The sequence below is a fragment of the Clupea harengus genome, chromosome 1 (assembly GCF_900700415.2).
Source record: "Clupea harengus chromosome 1, Ch_v2.0.2, whole genome shotgun sequence".
NCBI classification, from domain to species: Eukaryota; Metazoa; Chordata; class Actinopteri; order Clupeiformes; family Clupeidae; genus Clupea; species Clupea harengus.
The window spans coordinates 4,256,859-4,276,858 of record NC_045152.1 but is presented as its reverse complement, the minus strand read 5'-3'; the positions used below and the strand labels follow the sequence as shown (position 1 = coordinate 4,276,858).

At 51.0% G+C, this 20,000-nt stretch overlaps 1 protein-coding gene across 2 annotated transcripts in view; it reads left to right on the top strand.

The window, feature by feature from the left end:
• The window catches only part of rhbdf1a (rhomboid 5 homolog 1a (Drosophila)), a 37,249-nt gene that overhangs the window by 8,263 nt on the left and 8,986 nt on the right, over positions 1–20,000 (top strand). Inside the window, exons 2-7 of one of the 2 annotated variants that reach the window (XM_031564861.1) lie at positions 13,673–13,817; positions 14,043–14,182; positions 15,202–15,318; positions 17,684–17,897; positions 18,546–18,755; positions 19,881–20,000. The exon at positions 19,881–20,000 is cut by the window's right edge and continues 9 nt beyond it. In XM_031564861.1, coding sequence (XP_031420721.1) covers positions 13,701–13,817; positions 14,043–14,182; positions 15,202–15,318; positions 17,684–17,897; positions 18,546–18,755; positions 19,881–20,000 — 918 coding nt within the window. In that variant the 5' untranslated portion in view covers positions 13,673–13,700. The remainder of the gene's footprint in view (positions 1–13,672; positions 13,818–14,042; positions 14,183–15,201; positions 15,319–17,683; positions 17,898–18,545; positions 18,756–19,880) is intronic. The other variant, XM_031564867.1, reaches the window with a different exon arrangement.

The window sequence follows — 20,000 nt, the reverse complement described above, 5'->3', positions numbered from 1 at the left end:
TGTGTGTGCGTGTGTATGTGTGTGTGTGTGTGTGTGTGTGTTTGTGTGTGCGTGCGTGCGTGTGTGTGTGTGTGTGTGTGAGAGAGAGAAAGAGAGCGAAAGATAGAATGTCAACAAAAGATAAAGGGGTTGTGAGACTCAGACTGCGTTCGACCACAAGGTGAGCACCTGTGCTACTGTGCTACTGCGCCAGCGGTCTTAGCGCTCGTGCTAAAAGCAGCCCTCATAGCTTCCTGCCCATGGGAGGGCATTAGAGTGGCGCTTTAAGTTACACTTTAATTATCGGTCCTCCCACCTGTTGCCCTGTGCACTTATCTGATCCTGCGCATTTTTCAAAGCTAGTGCACATGAAAGGGAGGCGCCCCGACCACATCGTGCTCTCCCTACCCATAAGGCCCAGGCTTGTGGTGGTGGTGGGGGTGTGCAGGAACAGGATGAAGTTAAAGGAAGCTGTCTCTTGCTGCTGGAGGTTGTTGCTCTTTGTGTGTGTGTGCGTGTGTGTGTGTGTGTGTGTGAGAGTGTGATTGTGATTGTGATTGTGTGTGTGTGTGTGTGTGTGTGTGTATAAGTGTAAGTGTGTGTGTGTCCGTGGCTCTCCCTGCTATCATGCTGCAGTGACATGGAGCCAAGCAGCCCAGACCGACTCCAACAGCAGAGTCAGCAGTGGCCGTGGCAGCCGTGGTTTCTCTTCCTCCTCCTTTCCTCCTCAGTAAAGGCCCCCGGGGGGGGGGGGGGGGGGGGGGCACTGGGAAGAGGCTCTTGAGTGGCACATGAGGTCAGGAGCTTCTTAGAGCATTACGTCCACGTCCGTCTCTGCGTCCACACCTACGGTTGACAGAGATGTCCCACCTCTCCCACTGTGAGTGTCCTGGGGAGAGAGCCATCACATTGAGGGACAGAACCCCTTGAGAATGTAGACAGAGAGAAAGAGAGAGAGGGAGATGGAGAGAAAGAGAAAGAGGGGGAGAGAGAGAGAAAGAGAGGCTGCTGGCTTAACATGCTTTTCTTTCTGCAGATTGATTTTTTTTTCATCTGCTTATTTGCAATTATCCAATAATTAGACACACCTGCTTCCCTCATACCTTGTGTACTCACAGTTCATTCTCTAATTCTCAATGAATGATGACGGCTTAAAGAGCAAAAACAAGAGCAAGACTGCATGGCTAGATCATTTCAGTTAAGGCTGCTGTTAATTACGGGCCTGACAGACACTTTTGTAATAACGGTGTAAGAAAGTCAACATGACTCATGAAAATCACAAGCTAAACCTTGTAGTAATTATGTGTTTAGCCCAAAACAGGAAATGGTGTGGGATTTCATTTAGTTGAAATGTAGCCAAATGGTTTATGGTTTCTCTGTAGCTGGCAGGAGGGTGTTTCTTGTTTTGGGTGTGAGTTGAAGTGTTTCCCTTTGAAGCTGTGTAGTCTCTGTCCCAAACCCCAACCGTCCGTTGCAATGCGTCAGCCCGTACTGTAATCCTGGCACTTCCCTTCTGACAGTGAAATCCTTCGCCCTTCACCTGTGTTTCTGAATGGATCCTTCTGACAGTGAAATCCTCCACCCCCTCAACTGAATGGATCTCGCCAGTTTCGTTTTGACAGGATGGTGTGTAGATGTGATATGCGGCCTGTTCTCTCTATGGACCCACTAGCCATGCAAACATCCGTGGAAGACGTGCGGAATACAGAGGTGTGAAAGTTCTCTGTTAGAAAGTAAACAGAAAGTAGTGTGCGGCCATGTTCTTCTCTCTGTCAGCATTCAAACTCAGGGGACTACCCTTAGTTTCAGCTCTACTTTGAAGAGTTGTTTAAAAAAGCAAATCCAGTTGGGATTGAACTTAACTTAAACTTAAATACACACATTAAATACTAACTTAATACACACTTATACACACTTAATTCACACTTAATGCACACTTAAATACACACTTAAATACACTCTTAAATACACGCACACATTAAATACCTTTGTGGCGGCTGTGGCGTTTGCAGAAGGGAAGTTAAAGGGATGCCACTCGTCAGGGGGAGTGGAGTGAGGAGTGACATTTGTTGTTTCCTCAGACGCTCCGGAAACGGAGAAGCCTCACAGACACAAGTGTGCTTCCTGTCTCTGCTGTCCCTTTCCTTCCGCCCGTGCCAAAATAGTCTGAAAGGAGTGACCCCCTGCCCCGCTTGCCTCCCACAGAGGAAGTGATGTCATGGAAAGTTTGGTGTCTTCGTGGTGGGGTAGTCTATTTTTTGCTTGTTTTGATGGGCTGATCCCACCAGGACACTGTTAATGTTATCGGGTCAGTGTGTTCATAGCCCATTATCACTGGGTGGGCGCGTACTCTATGGTGGTGACCTCACGTTTACCCGTGTTAGCGCTTCCACATATGTCACCTTCCAACCAATAAATGACGGACCTCCAAGTACTGTCTTTGGAATGAACCGCTGGACGCCACCCCCCACCCCCCACCCCCCTAGACTGGGGCTTGCTGACCTCCTGAGCAGACCCATGCTCATCACACCCAGGCTGAAGGGACAATGAGGCTGTTTGTGGAGCTCCTCCAGGCAGACATTATGCTGGAGAGGAGCACTTGGATGGGAATCACATGTTGTTTGGGCAATGCTACGCTACGCTAGGCTCCCTTGGCTGCTGAGTGTTTTCCCCTTTACTCACTTAAACAGGCCTTCCCGCAGACAAACAGACGCTTGTCTGCATCGGAGAGCTCTGTTACACACAATGTTTCTCTTTTTCTGCACAAAAATAGTGAGCTCTTCCTAGTGCAAGTGTGTGTGTGTGTGCATATGTAAGTGTGTGTGTGTGTGCATATGTAAGTGTGTGTGTGTGCCTGTGTGTGTGTCTGTGTGTGTGTGTGTGTGTGCATATGTAAGTGTGCTTATGTATGTGTGAGTGTGTATGTTTGTGTGTGTATGTTTGTGTGTGGTGTAGCCCATCTCATGGGTCATGCCATGTCACACAGACTGTATGACAAGCTGTGAAAGGTCAGGAGGTCAAATGCTTTGTCAGCTTCCTGTCACAACGTTAGTGCTGATGTTATTGATTTTGCTAATGGAACGTGTACTGACTGTAACTTTGGCCAGTAGACTTGACCCACAGCTCTGTGTATCATCTCTTAGAGAGAATTCGTCTGAAAAAAAAAATAAGACAATGAGCCTAGCTGTTATACATAGAGAACCAATCCTACTGCCATTAACTTTGATAGCCACCCTCTGACACATTGGTTAATCATCATCAATCTTTCCTCATCTCCTTCCCTCATTCTTGCCGGATGAGTGTGTTTGCTTGGTGACACACACCTAGTGTGTTTGCGCGTCCTGAGATAAGGCCACGTGGTGGGTTTTGTGATAGTTGTCCCACGTGGTGTCCTGAGCTTCCCGGGCGCCGCGCCCTGTGTCTCTTGCCAGGCTTTCGGCCTTGTTATCTGGGCCACAGCTGGGATGAAAGCGGCCTGGGTGGTTCAGTGACCCCCCCCCCCCCCCCCCCCCCCACTCGCACTCCTACTCAGGGGCCGGGGCCTTCCTGTGTGGGGGCGGGCCACTGTGGAAGATAGGAGCCGCGATCCGTGGGAAAACAACCGCACAGCCCACACTCGCCACAGATAGCAGATGTGTGTTGGACGTGCGCAGAGAAGTGAGAGGAAGGCGCTGCCTCTCACGTCTCGCCCCAACCAAACATCGCTTTGAACAGACAGGGATGGCGATGTGATGGTCTCAGACGGTGTGTGACTAAGTGGCACCTAATTGTTATGTATCATGGTATTATGTTCCTCGCTGACACCCGTAGTAGAACCCCTGCATTGCATCAGGGGAAATGTATGCATACTGTGTTGTATGCAAGCGAGTGAAGTAAAGACACAATGAAGCCATCTCTGACTCTGCATGGTCTTATTCTGGAGTGATACAATTATTACCAAGACAGAACAACTAATAATCAAAGTTACACACACGCAGAAACACAGAAAAGCCATGTTCCTGCTTTCATAAGCACACGATTCATATAAGGTAATTAATAATACAAGGCACTTGATTATTATATTCTTAAGTCATTAACAGTGTTTGGAAATGATCTCCGTCAAATAGTGATAAGATTAATGGCCGAGGCCTGTTTTAAAACTGGAGTTAAGTTACAGCTCGTCTTAAGTATTTCATTTGTTTTAACTGATTTATTTTCCCCTTAAGAGTACACTCTAAATTAGTTCTACAAACACTGGCACCGGCCCAGACTAGATAGTCATTTACGGTAAGGAGTGTTTTTCCATCAGAGGGCTTTCCCTGGACCATGAAATATGCCCGCCGTCCAGAAAGGGAAAAAAAGGGTCTCTAGAGGCTTTGTTCGCTGTGCCAGTACTGAGATATGTGTCTGTGTGTGTGTCTGTGTGTATGTCTGTGTGTATGTGGGGGGGGGGGCTGTGGCTGACGGGTGCAGGGTACATGGGGTTGAGAGGGCTGCTGGTCTCTCTGTGTATGTGTCTGCCCCCTTCATAAGGAAACACACGCTGAATTATTCATGTTTGTGAAACTGCTGAATTATTTAACGAATGAATAATCTGTTCTTTTTTTTTCTTCTTCGTCTTCTTCTTCTTCTTCTTCGGCGTCATGCTGTGGAATACAAGTAAAACAGATGAAACAAACTCGCGTGTCTTCGAGGCAGTGTTCAGCGACTCGTTTTTAGAAAGGAGCTCCGAATCCGGAGGCCATAATTTAAGAGTCCCCCTCCATGAAATATACCAGAGCCTCAGACTGGTTTTATAGTGTTCATCTTTGGGTTTTGAGGAAGTGCCAACAGCGCTGTACAGAGTTTGGGTCCTCCTTTAGTGGCAATTATGCGTGCAGCAGGCCCCAGTGTTGCTGTTAAATATATATGAGACTATTTCTGGGGCTGAGTGTTGAGCACTGTATGGCTGCATCACGTTATAAACAACCACCGGTCACAGAACAATCCCCTGCTGACAGCCGCTAAAGGGGGGGGAGAAGCGGACAGGTCGACCCCCCCCACTCTCTCCAACCCCCCACTCTCTCCAACCCCCCACCCTGCAACTGAAACTTGTTTTGGCGTCGGCTCCCCGCTCCTCGCCCGGCTCGCTGCTAACGCTGGAACGGTGAGTGTTGAAAGTAATCAGGCCTTGGGTAATTACATCAAACACAGCCCGAGCTCATTAGGCACGCGGTTAAAGCGCCACTATCACCTGGATGCAGGGTCTGGTGGAGGTGGAGGTGGAGGTGGAGGTGGTGGTGGTGGGGGGGGTCTTTGGCAGGGTTCTTCGACTGTTAAACACTTCATGAAATCTATGGGAGTGATTGTGGCATACATTTTGCCTGACAAGGCTTTGCAGGATCAGGCAGGCTTATTACTGTGGTGCAGGCCACAACAGATGTCAAAGTGCAGTAGTATGTTCAGCACCTACCTAAATACACACGCCATGTTCCTTTAAGGGAATCCTATCTGCAGACTGGTGGCCCTGGCAGGCTGTGACTGAAGTTAACCAGGCACCTTGAATAGTTCTTTTCACCCAGGCCGTAGCCTGAAATCACTCACTTTGAAGTGTTTACTTTGCGCTGTGGAAACCTGGTTGTGCCAGTAAGGCGAGCTGTGAGGGTGAGCAAACACGGCATGAGATCCTCTGCCCCCCCCCCCCCCCCCCCCAATTCCCCATACCACACCACACCACTACCACCAGCCCTGGCCGTCCCAGTCTGCACAGCTGTGACACTTGATACCAGGGTCAGCTGTGGTGGGTATTCCTGTTGTGTGTGTGTGTGGATGTGTGTGTGTGTGTGTGTGTGTACTGTATGTGTGTGAGTGTGTGTGTGTGTGTGTGTGTGTGTGTGTGTGTGTGTATGTGTGTGTGTGTGTGTGTGTGTGTGTGTGTGTGTACTGTATGTGTGTGAGTGGTGTGTGTGTGTGTGTGTGTGTGTGTGTGTGTGTGTGTGTGTGTGTGCGTGTTTATGTGTTTGCTTTTGAATGTCATACGCTGCATGGTGTAGGGGTGACAGCTTGTCACGTGTCAGTGTCTGGGCGCGCTGCAGGGCTGTGACGTGACGTGTCCCCTGTGCCCGGGGGAGAGGCAGCGCGGGAAGCCAAGTGTTGTCTGTTGCCTCACATGATGCATGATCGAGGAGCACTGCCTGCAGGCCTGATACCCGGTCTCATCACAGAAGATTCAGAGAGTAGGGTTTGCTGCTTCAAAACCACTTTCAAGCTCTCACAAACTGTGTGTGTGTGTGTGTGTGTGTGTTTCTGTGTGTGTGTGTATGTTTCTGTGTTTCTGTGTGTGTGAGAGAGAGAGAGAGATAAAGATGCTTTGTTATTCATCTGATGGACAGTGTTTCAAAGAAAGAAACAGTGAGAGAGAAAGAGAGAGACAGAAGGAGAGAGACAGAAGGAGAGGCATGTGAAGGAGAGAGAGAGAGAGAGAGAGAGAGAGAGAGAGAGAAGGAGAGGCATGTGAAGGAGAGATAGAGAGAAGGAGAGGCATGTGAAGGAGAGAGAGAGAGAGAGAGAAAGAGAGAGTGAGGGAGGGAGAGAGAGGAGGAGATGGAGAGAGAGGGAGAGCGAGAGAGAGAGAGAGAATAAGCTATTCAGGGTGTTGCTGCACTGACGATTATGTCACAGCATCCCAGCATCCAAAATGGGTCTAGTCACCTGGCTCTGCCACCATCAGCCCATTCAAGATGCGTTTATTTTTAGACGCCTAATCTCTCTCAGCAGTCACTCACAGCGTCTCCGCTAAGCAGGAGCCAGCTATGCCGCTTCTGTCAGCTTCTTAATTGGACTCGCTTGGGTATGGAATGCTATAAATAGATGAAGCGCCAGATTCTTCGCTTAATGCACAGATATAGACCGATGGGATTCAGTCGAACTGAAATGGGACAGGGGAGAAGGGAGCGGTGTTGCACCTCTGCTGTGGGTCTGCAGCACGTGCATGTCAATAGCCAGATCAAATGCACTACTGCTAGTCGTGCCGTAACGCCGGCCTGGTGGAGAGGTCGATGAGGTGGAGAGGTCGCGGTGGAACCGGAGAGCGTCTGGCTTAAACGCAGGCCGGGGGGGGGGTGTGGGGGTGTTTTGCACGTGCTCTGCGGTCATGCGAAGTTTAACGCGCAGGCGTGCAACCCTTGGTTGGAGAGGTGGGGAATCCCCATGTTCGGGAGGAGCTGCCTTTCCATTTCTGCTGCAGGCTTCTCACACTAGCGTGCTAGCGTGCTAGCGTGTTAGCAGAACCAAAGGAACACACACAAAAAATGGGAACGTTGGTCTCTGTGATGGCTTGTGTTGATTTTGGCGGGCGTTTGTAGATGCTATCATGAGCTCAGACACAGTCCCATCCACTCCCTTCCCTATTTGATGTTTTATATCCATTGCATTGTTGCTCTTCAAACGTTTTTTTTTGTGCACACAAACAGGAAGGATAGAGAGGGAAAAGCTAGAGAGGGAGAGAAAGAGGGAGAGAGAGAGAGAGAGAGAGAGAGAGAGAGAGAAGAGCAAAAGACTTAGGGCTGCGGGGAGCAGGATGTGCCTCTCTCAGGAAGGAAGTGTCCAGCCTTCCCTAAATACAAATTAATGAGGTCATCCATCACCAACGCTCCTCGGCCCTGCGTGCTAACGCTCCTCACCGCTGCTCCCAGCAGGCACTGCACAGTAAGCCCAGGAACTCTGTCATTTACATTTAGTCATTTAGTCTTTTATCCAAAGCGACTTACATATGTGCGACTTACAATGTATACACATTTTACATTTTCACTGATGGCACACTGCACATCAGGAGCAATTAGGGGTTCAGTGTCTTGCTCAAGAACGCTTCGACAGGGAATCGAACTAGCAACCTTCTGATTACTAAACGACTTATCTACCTCCTGTACCACTGTCGCCCCTGTCACCCCCAGTAAGGTGCAGACCCGTCTCTAGGGCACCAGAGTCTTAACCTCTCCTGTTCCCTGATGACATAAAGAGTCACATCAGGGCTCTGTCCACACAGGTCAAGTTTAGTGTTATGCTCTGTGCTGCTGTGTCCGTTGACCTGACTTGAGTTCTCTGGAATGTTCCGCGAGAACGTCGACGGATGTGATTTACTACTGGGAAGTTTTAGAGGGTTTTTTTCTCGGTAAAGGCAAGACAAGAAATTGATTAAATATATTCATTTATATCCCATAAAAATAAATATGCCATTACCTAAACAAGGTATGCACCAAAATGAAATGCGGAATGCTTGGAAACACAGTATTAGGACAGGATACCATGATTCCAGGACAGGATTCCTTTTACTAGATAGCACTGCAGTTGTTTTCATAGCGTAGGCAACTTAATCCCGCGTTTTCATATCAGATCCTGGCCCCCGGGCTCAGAATTGTTTTTATTGGGTGGTCATCTGAAAGATGCTATATTTAAATGGTGGAAAATGGAAGGCAGGAAGTTTCCATTAAGACTGTGTTGTGTGAGATAGCACAAGGGGGGGGGGGGGGGGGGGGGGGGAGGAGAGCCTGTTGAAAAGAACACAATGAGGAGTGAAACGGCCCCGGCCCCTCCAGAGGGGCTCTTGGTCTGGCCCGACTAGCCTGGCTAGCCTCCTCCTCCTCCTCCTCCTCCTTGCGGCGGCGCCTCCCGTTAGCTGACTAACAGGCGACTGTTTAACTACCGCCCCTCACCTGCCACCTGTTTAGTCTGCGTGCACTCATACGCAAACAAACCCCTTTAGGAACATGACCAAGCACGTTTGACCAGAGGTTTACGAAGCAAGTCATGTGTGGTCATGTGTGTGGTCAGTATTATGTGAATCAGTATTATTTGTTTACATGGTCAGAAAATGTTGGGTGTACGTACGGTTGTATGACTTCACGGCTCTGACGAAAAGCACTGGGAGTGAAACACATGACTTAAGTGCTGGTGGTGTGAATAGAACAGCGTAGTAAATTGTGTAGCCCTTTTTGTGTATGGATGAGGAAAAAGCCCTAGAGTGAATGTGAAACCCAACGCAGACAAAGTGGGAGGTACAAGTTGTTTCTCGTGTGTCAGGTCGATGTTTTCAAATGCGGTCTTGAAAACACAGCCATTGCCTGGGGAGGATGAGGAGTCTTGATTGTCTGTCCACACATCCTGAGGTAGCTGTGTGGGGCAACACCAATTACCACGGCGACAAGCAGCTGTGTCTGTGCAGTTTAAAAAAAAAAAAACACAAAGTGTTGCATCTCGCTCCTGGAAGTGTCTGCCCCGCGGGCCAGCGTCAGCCTGGTGTAGCCATGAGGCAGGAAACTGATCAGGGACCAGTGGGAATGCCGGCAGGGCGCTGTGCTTCCCCCCCCTTTCTCTGATGATTGGGATCTCTTAGTCAAAACAAGTCTTTCTGAGTCCTCCAGATAACGCTTGAGTCACGAGTGCAGTACGTAACGCCAGGGCCCAGACAGATAGGGTAGATTCATTGTGGGAAAAACACTATTTCCCCTTTAGACACGAACGAGTGAGTTGTTATGTTTTTTTTTTCTCTTTTCTCTTTGCTTAGTGATTATATGGGTGTCTAGGCCAAGCCTTTGAAGAGGGCAATTTCCCTTCTGTCAGCCGGAGAGAGATGATTCATGAAAAACCCTCATGTGAATATATACCCACATGTAGGCTTCGCTCCAGTCAACCCTTCTCAAGGATATCACCCTTTTTCAAAGAACCCCCCCCACCCCCACCCCCACCCCCCTTCAGCTGCGTACAGGCGCCTCCACAGCAGTGAATATCTGAATATCTCACTCCACAGTGAGCCATGAGTCTCAAGTGAGGATGAATATCTCACTCCACCGTGAGGCCATGAGTCTCAGGTGAGGATGAATATCTCACTCCACCGTGAGGCCATGAGTCTCAGGTGAGGATGAATATCTCACTCCACCGTGAGGCCATGAGTCTCAGGTGAGGATGAATATCTCACTCCACCGTGAGCCATGAGTCTCAGGTGAGGATGAATGACTTCTGTGAGAGGCGCTTCAGGTCGCTGGCTTAGGTGCTGGCCATCTCTGGAGGCGGTCACTGCCCCATCCTGCCCCAGCTCCTGACCCTGCCCCAGCTCCTGCCCCATCCTGCCCCAGCTCCTGCCCCATCCAGCCCCAGCTCCTGCCCCATCCTGCCCCAGCCCCAGCTCTTGCTCCTGCCCCATCCTGCCCCAGCCCCAGCCCCTGCCCCTGCCCCAGCCCCATCCTGCCCCAGCCCCAGCTCTTGCCCCAGCCCCATCCTGCCCCAGCCCCAGCTCTTGCTCCTGCCCCATCCTGCCCCAGCCCCAGCCCCTGCCCCTGCCCCAGCCCCATCCTGCCCCAGCCCGCCCCAGCCCCATCCTGCCCCAGCCCCAGCTCTTGCTCCTGCCCCATCCTGCCCCAGCCCCAGCCCCAGCCCCATCCAGCCTCTCTGCTCTCTGGTCCTCCAAAGGCAGCCCTGGTGTGTTGATACAGGGCGAGGATATGTGAGGGAGGTTTCCAAGCTGTACAGCTGCTGCTTCCAAGGTTTCACAGGCGCTGTTTTGGTCGGGCCTGGAATGTGAGCCAGGAGCAACACCCACCTCCCCCTCGTCCTCCTACCCCCCATCCCCCCCCCCCCCGTGCACGATTTGCCCGGGTGGCGACAGAGAGGTCTTTCTGTCTCTGGGCGAGCATGCAAGGGAAAGCTGCGGCGAGGCCCAGGAGGAGAAGGATCAGAAGGAGGAGAAGGAGGAGAAGGAGGAGAAGGAGGAGAAGGATCAGAAGGAGGAGAAGGAGGAGAAGGAGGAGAAGGATCAGAAGGAGGAGAAGGAGGAGAAGGAGGAGAAGGATCAGAAGGAGGAGAAGGAGGAGAAGGAGTACGAGGATGCGGCCAGCCACAGCCACAGCCTGCTGCTGGTGCTGCCAAACGGCTCTGAAGCTCAGCTTTTGGGGGGGAATGTTTGAGTGTGACGGGACGGGAAGGCCCTGGAACTTCACCCGCGACAGAGAAAGTGCCAGAAGGGGTGAGAGGAGCGTTGAACAAAAAAAAAGGCGGAGGTGGAGACACCGGAGACCGCCAGATGAACTCCTTTTCAGCTCCGGGGCTCGGGAGTCAAATGGCACTAAAGCACAGAGCACAATTAAACTCCCATCCCACAATGCAGTCTGCAGACCTGGAGGCTGATGGCTTTTTTGTACTACATGTGATCACACAGAGCATTGAGAGCTCTGTCTTTTGATCTAATGAGATGACGGGGGAAGCCTGATGTGGGGATTAAACTGATTGTAGGTGGTCTGTTCTTGCTTAAAAAGCCCAGAGAGGAGACATTGTACTGCCTCTTCCTCCAGGGCCTGCATTAACTGTAACCGTGTCTCTTCCCCTGGCTGTCAATCTCCACGCCTCGTTCCCCCCGCAGTGACAGCTCAAATAGCCGTGCCGGCGCTAAGCGCTCCAGGCTAGTGAGGCGGGGAAGTGTAAGACACGCTGGGCTCTCTCTCTCTCCACACTCACTTCCTCCTCGCCGCGTCACGGGTGAGAAACTACACTCAGGCGCCGGATCCGGTGGCCTACGCTCCCCAGACCCCCGTGGCTAGCTGCTGGGCCCGCCTGGCCTGGCCCGCTCGGTTCCAGTTCGGAGCGGTACTCCTTGGCAGTCATCACAAGCCGGACAGACACACAAAGAAGGGGCAAGCGGGGCAGAGAACGCCCTCCTGCCCTGCCCTCCAGCCCTCCACACAGCCAAGTGCCCCGCCGTCCACACGGGTGGCTTCCCCATCCTGCCCTCATGTCATTCCAGGGTGGTGGGCTCTGTGTGAAGAGTGAGTTCTCTCCTGCTCTGCGTGGGGCCGCCGGTCTTCACCCTGCCAGTGTCCTGGCCCCCGTTGGGAGGAGGTGGTGGGATGATGTGAAATTAGCTGTCAGCAACAGTGTTCGTCGGCTCCTGCTTGTGACCCGCATTTATGTGGCTTCAGTCGACTCGCCCTCATGTCCTCAGACATATGAAGTGCAGGTTATTGTGTGGGGGGGAAACACCGATATTTTACTGATTTATATTTCTCCTAAACGATGACTCCTGTGCTAATTGTGTGGCAAGACTAATTCCTCAATGTCTCGATGCAGATTTAAAACAGATGTTGATATCGCTGGGTAGAGGCTGGGGAAGATTTAAAACCTCTCTCTCTATCTCTCTCTCTCTATTGCTCTCTCTCTCTCTCTCTATCTCTCTCACTCTCTCTCTCTTTATCTCTCTCTCCCCTCCTGCGGCCCATCTGAACAATGACAGAAGCCGACACACACACACACACACACACACACACACACACACACACACACACACACACGACACACGACACACACACACACAGAGTGCTGAGCACACACTCTGCTGCCACTGCGGTACATTCTGATGGTCACTGATTGAGGTTCCTTAATGAAAGCAAGGCCCCCATTGACTTTTCCCACGGGCGGGCATGTTCCTCAAACAGATGCCTGATCACAGGGCCCCCACATCCTCCCTCCCCTCCAGGGGAACAGCTCGCCCAGATTCATTATGGAGGCTCACCAAAATGATAGGTTGGACGCAGACCCAGCAGCAGCAGCAGCAGCAGCGAGTGGCGTTGTCATGGTGGCGGGGTTAGGATGCTGGGGCCTTAGCGCTGGGGCCCTCTGAGCCTGTGAGAGACAGGAGGCCACTGCGTGGGGTACTGGATGGAGCACGGCTGTGGTGGTCTCCCTCAGAAAGGTCTAGTCCGTGGCATATAAGGCTCTAGTCCGTGCCATTTAAGGGTGTAGTCCGTGCCATTTAAGGGTGTAGTCCGTGCCATATAAGGGTGTAGTCCGTGGCATTTAAGGAATAATCGGCTTGCCATAAACGTTCCCACTCGCTGGGCACAAATATTTATTGCTTCGTTAAGTGGATCAGTGTGTTGTGTGAAGGCAGGCAAACATCTGGGCTTTGGTATTTATTTACACATGGTGCTTAACCTCACTTAAGAGAAACATCGTTACCTTTTCCTAGTTGTAATTTAAGACTGCCATCTTGTGGACTCAGAAAGAGGTGGATTGTATTGTAATTGGCAATTGCGATATATTTTAAGTAATGTGTGATTAAATGTAATTTTCTCCCCCTATCTCTCTCCCTCCCTCTCCCCCCTCTCTCTTTCTCCCCCTATCTCTCTCTCCCCCTCCCTTTCTCTCTCTCTCCCTCCCTCTCTCTCCCTCTCTCTCTCTCTCTCTCTCTCTCTCCCCCTCTCTCTCTCTCTCTCTCTCCCCCTCCCTTTCTCTCTCTCTCCCTCCCTCTCTCTCCCCCCTCCCTTTCTCTCTCTCTCCCTCCCCCCCTCTCCCTCTCTCTCTCTCCCCCCTCCCTTTCTCTCTCTCTCCCCCCTCCCTTTCTCTCTCTCTCCCTCCCTCTCTCTCTCTCTCTCTCCCCCCCTCTCCCTCTCTCCCCCCCCTCTCCCCCTCCCTTTCTCTCTCTCTCCCTCCCTCTCTCTCTCTCTCTCTCCCCCCCTCTCCCTCTCTCTCCCCCCCCCCCCTCTCTCTCTCTCTCTCTCTCTCTCTCCCTCTCTCCCCCCCTCTCTCTCTCCCCCCCTCTCTCTCTCTCCCTCTCTCCCTCTCTCCCCCCCTCTCCCCCCTCCCTTTCTCTCTCTCTCCCTCTCTCCCTCCCTCTCCCCCCCCCCCCCCCCCTCTCCCTCTCTCTCTCTCTCTCTCTCTCTCTCTCTCTCTCTCTCTCTCTCTGCTGCAGCTGGGAGGCGTGGGGAGGGCTAGGGAGCATGGCTGAGCCACGCCGCGACAGCACCAGCAGCCTGCAGAGGAAGAAACCGCCATGGCTCAAACTGGACATCCCCATCGCTCAGGTGTCTCTGGATGAGCCGCCCACCTTCGTCCAGGTAGGACTCTCTCTCTCTCTCTCTCTCTCTCTCTCTCTCTCTCTCTTTCTCCCTCGCTCGCTCTATCTATCTATCTATCTATCCATCTATCCATCCTCCCACTCTGTCACCATCTTCTTCCAAATGCTCTTCATTCCCGCTCTTTTGATCGTTATAATTCCTCCCTCTCTCATCCCTCACTCTCTCCCTTCTCTCTCTCTCTCTCTGTGTGTGTGTGTGTGGCAGCCCGTGAAGCGACAGGGTTTCCTGCGCAGTATCAGCATGCCCGTGGAGACCTCCCATATGCCCTCCCCTGCGCGCGACCTCTTCGACCCCCGCCGCGCCCCCCTGCAGCGACAGTCCTCCATCACCCAGACCATTAAGAGGTAAGACGAGCCTCCATCACGGGTTTACTCTACCCCCCCCCCACCCCCCACACACACACACACACACACACACACACACACACACACACCCCACATGCCTCTACAGCACGTGCATGCATGCCCATCAGTACTCTGTTCCAGCCTGCACTCGGTGACCCTCACATGGGCCAGTCGCTCACGAGACGACGACGTCGGCCGCCTCAGGGGTCAGCAGGTCAGCAGGCCCCGGAGCGGCTGGACAGAGGGTCCGTTATGAGCGTCTGTGCGGACTCAGGACCGCGGGAACAAAGCCCTTTTCTGTGTGCCGTGGGCATGCAGCGAGGGGAATGGGTGTAACTCCAGATTTTTTTTTACTAATTGTCATTACACTGCGCGCTGTGTGTGCCGGAGGACTCTCGTGCTAGTCCTTTGTGATTTCCACAGCTGTGAGACGAGACAATCGCACCGGCACTGGTCACGAGAGCCACCGTCCCGTCACAAACGTCACCCGTGCGTCCGACAGTGTGTAATGCCATTACTCTACGCTGAGAAAAAGGGGTCAAATGCTAATTGTGCTTGATGCACATGCGGTGGAGATTTTTCTGCCCTAGACTCTCTGCAGGGGCCTCAGCTATCCTCTCTGGCTGTGATTAAAGACCTCCGTGATGGAGAGACTTCAAGTGGGGGGCTGTCAATCTTAAGCTCCTCGGCCGTCTCCACTAACATGCTATTTATGCAGCAGCCGCAGCCAGTCATCATCATCATTAGCCGCGCTAATCAACAGGCCTCATATAGGAGCCTGGTGCTCATCTCCACTAATCCGCCTCTCTGGCATTCTGCATGCTTCTGTACTTTATCTTTTATAGCTGGTCTGACTCCCTCCATTTTTTTCTCTCTCTCTCTGCCCTCTCTCCTCTCTTTCTGTGTCTGTTTCTTTTTCCATGTCTCCTTTCTTCTCCCTCCGGGGCCTGGCTCTCTTCCTCTCCTCTCCTCTCCTCTCCTCTCCTCTCCTCCGCCCGCCTCGCACTGCCCGTCTCCAGCAGCAAAAGGGTGCACTTTGAGCGGATACACACCGTGCCCATCAAGGGGCCCCGCGCTGCCAGGAGGAGCTCCCGAAGCTCCAGGAGGCACCACTCCCTCTCCCGAACCCTCCTCAGGTACAGCCCAGGGGCCCAATCTCCTCAGGGTCCCAGGCTCCTCAGAGGCCTCTCGTGTGTGTGTGTGTGTGGTCTGGTCTAACAGCGGAGAGGCTTAGGCTCAGGAAATAAAATGTCTGTCGTGTGCTCTAAACCAACATAGTTTCACTCCTTATTACTGGGAGGTTCAAGGAGTGTTCAGGAATTCAGGAAGGCTGAGGGGAAAAACAAACATCTGGGAGAACCTTTATTCTCTCTGGCGGAATACAGTAATCCCCCCCCTCTGGAGCTGGTTCATCACTTCCTGCTGTGTGAGTCACTTAGAGGTCACTGGAAGTGTCACTGAGTGCTCCCGTCATGTCCTGTCACCTTAGTAAACCTTGAGAAATGATCAGCAGCAAGAGGCTGCCTCCATGATTTAAGAAAGGGGTTAGTCCCCAGCAGAGGCCCCATCGTGCGTGCCGTTCTGCTCACGTGGGTGATAGAAACAGTGTTCTGCTCCCGTGGGTGATAGAAACAGCTGTTCTGCTCACGTGGGTGATAGAAACAGTGTTCTGCTCAGGTGGGTGATAGAAACAGTGTTCTGCTCACGTGGGTGATAGAAACAGCTGTTCCCAGCTCAGCCCCCACCAGTATGAGTCAGGGGCAGGTAGTTTTAATGTGGTAACTGGACCACAGTTAGTCGAACAAAGGTTTTATAACCACCAGGTTCCCATCCCCCCTGATTCACCTGTAAAGATATGAACATGATACTACACATAACATGTACGTGTACAACATACTTATGTGAAATATCAAATTAAGCAGTGGGATAAAGATGGCTAAAAGAAGTAGAGAACAGATTACATTACACTGTATTCACTTTTTACAGTCAGCATTTGAATGGCGGACTTCCCTCTTTTGTTGCGGACGAGGTGTGTGGAACAGTCAGGATGAATACTTGTGGTACTCCAGCGGAATCATCTGACACCTGACAATTACTGACTCCACCCCCTTGGAATTTGACCTGTAATCAGGGCTACAAGCCAGCCGCTTAGCCAAGACACGTACATTCCTGATATGAATGGAGCGATTCAGTGAGGTGATGGTCTCGTCCGGGGATGTTTCTGAAAGCGTTGTTTGGTTTGGTCTTTTGTGAGGTGTGTAGGAACAGAAAGGAATAAAGAGAGGCTTTGTGCTGGCTGCCTCCGTGCTGTGTGTGGTGACAGCTCCCGACAATCTGAGAGGAAGACAAAGAGAGATTAGATCCCCTTTTGATGCAGCACACCTCCAGGTGTGTGTGCGTGTGTGCCTGTGTGTGGGTGTGGGTGTGTGTGTGTGTGTGTGTGTGCCTGTGTGTGTGTGTGTGGCCTATTTATAGGTTAGGTTTGAAGCTGAGTGGTTGTTCCTCTGGTGAAGTGCCAGGACTTGGGTGAGCTGCAGGAATATCAGTAATGCAAACTCTCACACTCACACACACACACACACACACACACACACACACATACACACACTCTCTCAGTTGTGTAGAAATGAATAGGTTTCATCTCTCATACCTCATCTCTGACAGGGGGGTCTAATTGCTCTCGAAATGATGATGTTGGGGAACAAAATGACTAGTGTCTCCACACAGAGGCTGCTGGAGGTATCTCTGAGATATGCCAAGATCGTAAACAACCCCCAGTGACTCTGCCACTGTATGTGTGTGTCTGTGTGTGTGTGTGTGTGTGTGTGTGTGTGAGTCATTCTTTCTCCTCAGTATCCATGGGAACTATTTGATCACAAATATTCCTTTGCGGTAGTTCAGAGCCGCAGGGCTGAAACGTAAAAAGAATAAAAAGATAATGAGATCTGTGCTGTGTATTGTTCTTGCGAGTGGAGGGGTTATAATGGCGAGCGTAGTGAAGCAGGCGCCATGCCAAATCGGACGTGGGAAAGAGGAGCGGCATCGGGCTGCTGAAACTCTGGGACTTTCTTGCGCGCTAAGAACAGGACTTTGGCCAACACCACCAACGTAACCTTCAACGGAAACATGTCTGGACAAGTCCCCGTCACATGATACAGATTGTTTGAGTTTCCTTGATGATTTTCCCCTTTTTCCTATCTGGTTCATTCAGTAAGATTTCAGTGTAGAATATACTTCAAATAGCCACAGATCTCTCTCTCTCTCTCTCTCTCTCTCTCTCTCTCTCTCTTTCTCTTTCTCTCTCTCTCTCTCTCTCTGTCTCTCTCTGAGTTGAAGCATAGCAGGTAGGCAGAGATATAGCTGTGGCAGAGTTGCTAGGAGAAGGCTGGTTGACAGGACTGTGTGTAGACAGACAGGCTGTGTGTTTGTGTGTGTGTGAGCGAGCGAGCGCGGTGCGCATGACTGACAAGAGTGTGGGTGTTGGTGCGGCTGGTATGGCAGGGGCACAGCGGACTGGTTCGGCGTGAGCAAGGACGGCGACGCCACGCAGAAATGGCAGCGGAAGAGCCTGCGGCACTGCAGCATGCGCTACGGGAAGCTGAAGCCGCAGGTGATCCGCGAAATGGACCTGCCCAGCCAGGACAACATCTCCCTCACCAGCACCGAGACACCACCGCCACTTTACGTGCCCAGCTCGCAGCATGGCATGCAGAAGGTGGGTATGTCCGCCATCACACACACACACACACACACACACACACACACACACACACACACACACACACACACACACACACACACACACACACACACTCACACACACACACACACACACGAAGGCAGCAATACACATATCACTTTTCTTATGTATATACACATTGGAATATCATTGGGTGTATCTGTATTGCTCTTGTTTCATCTGTATAGTAAACTTTGTTCAAAGGATTATTTAAAAAAAACTCACCACTCAAACCCGAATCACATCCAAATCGAATGCAGACATCTTACAGATCAGTGTGTAATGACAGAGACCAGTCTGGGTTATTTTACTGGAAGTTTAGTTCATTAAATAGCTAAATGTATCAATGAATAATTCTATGATATCGATGCAGTATGTTATCAAATAACCAAAAAGGAGAAAAAAACAGGTTTAAGATGAAACTATTAAACAACTATAATTACTGAATGCAACTTAATAAAACTACAATTCATCCTGTATTGAATTGGAGAGGAATCTCAATGCATACACACAATACATTTTAATGTTCATGAATGTACACTATCCCTCTTGATCAAATAAATAAATTGATTGATTGATTGATTGATTGATTGATCCCCCCCCCCCCTCCCTCCATCTGTGAAGATCGTTGACCCGCTGGCTCGTGGCCGGGCCTTCCGTATGGTGGAGGAGGTGGACGGCTACAGCGTGCCGCAGACGCCCATCACCCCGGGCGCCGCCTCGCTCTGCTCCTTCACCAGCAGCCGCTCGGGCTTCGGGCGCCCGCCGCCGCGCCGCCGCAAGAGGGAGTCCGTGGCCAAGATGAGCTTCAGGGCCGCCGCCGCGCTGGTCAAGGTAGGCCTGGGAGCCGCCGCACCGTCGCCATGGCACTGACCCCTAACCTCAAACCCTGACCCTGACTCTGACCCTAACCTCAAACCCTGACCCTGACTCTGACCCTAACCTTAACCCTGACCCTGACTCTGACCCTAACCTCAAACCCTGACCCTGACCTTAACTACACAAGCCAATGGGCATCAAAGTGATCATAGCTCAGCTGCAGATTGACACCCTGGATCCACGTCAGCAAACTTAAGGGTTGCCATGCTTTCTGAAGTGAGCCAGTGTGTGTTTCTGTCAGTAAGTCAGAAGGAGCCCAGACTGTAGTGGCCCAGTGAGAGCGATGCTTAACTACTCTGCCCTGTATAGGGGGGCCGTAGCAGGAGTGTTACAGGCCAACACTGTGGGCTTACAGAGACTATCCAGCCGCCAGTCACAACTTTAGTCAGAGTCACATGCTCCAGAATATAGCGTACTGTTCCAAGGGCAGTCTGCTCTACCATTACAATAGCTCTGCATAGTAATGAGCTGTATATGAGTAAGGAACTGGTAATGAGCTATATATGAGTAAGGAACTGGTAATGAACTATATAGTAATGAGCTATATATGAGTAAGGAACTCGTAATGAACTACATAGTAATGAACCATATATGAGTAAGGAACTAGTAATGAACTATATATGAGTAAGGAACTGGTAATGAACTATATATGAGTAAGGAACTGGTAATGAACTATATATGAGTAAGGAACTGGTAATGAACTATATATGAGTAAGGAACTGTTAATGAGCTATATATGAGTAAGGAACTAGTAATGAACCATATATGAGTAAGGAACTGGTAATGAACTATATATGAGTAAGAGACTGGTAATGAACTGTATAGTAATGAACCATATATGAGTAAGGAACTGGTAATGAACTGTATATGAGTAAGAGACTAGTAATGAACTGCATAGTAATAAACCATATATTTTCATTGGCTTGTCATCAGTATTGTGTAATAAATAATGTAAAGCCATAGATTTTTGCCATAGAGTTTTGTCATTAACTGTCTGATGTATTAACTGTTGTGGTGAATATAGATCAGTGCCAGCTTCATGTGTGTGTGTGTGTGTGTGTGTGTGTGTGTGTCTCTCAGGGCCGGTCGTTACGGGACTCTACGACGACTACTCTACGTCGGGCCCAGAGAAGGAGTTTCACTCCGGCCAGCTTCATCGAAGAGGACTTCCCCTTCCCCGACGAGCTGGACACCTCCTTC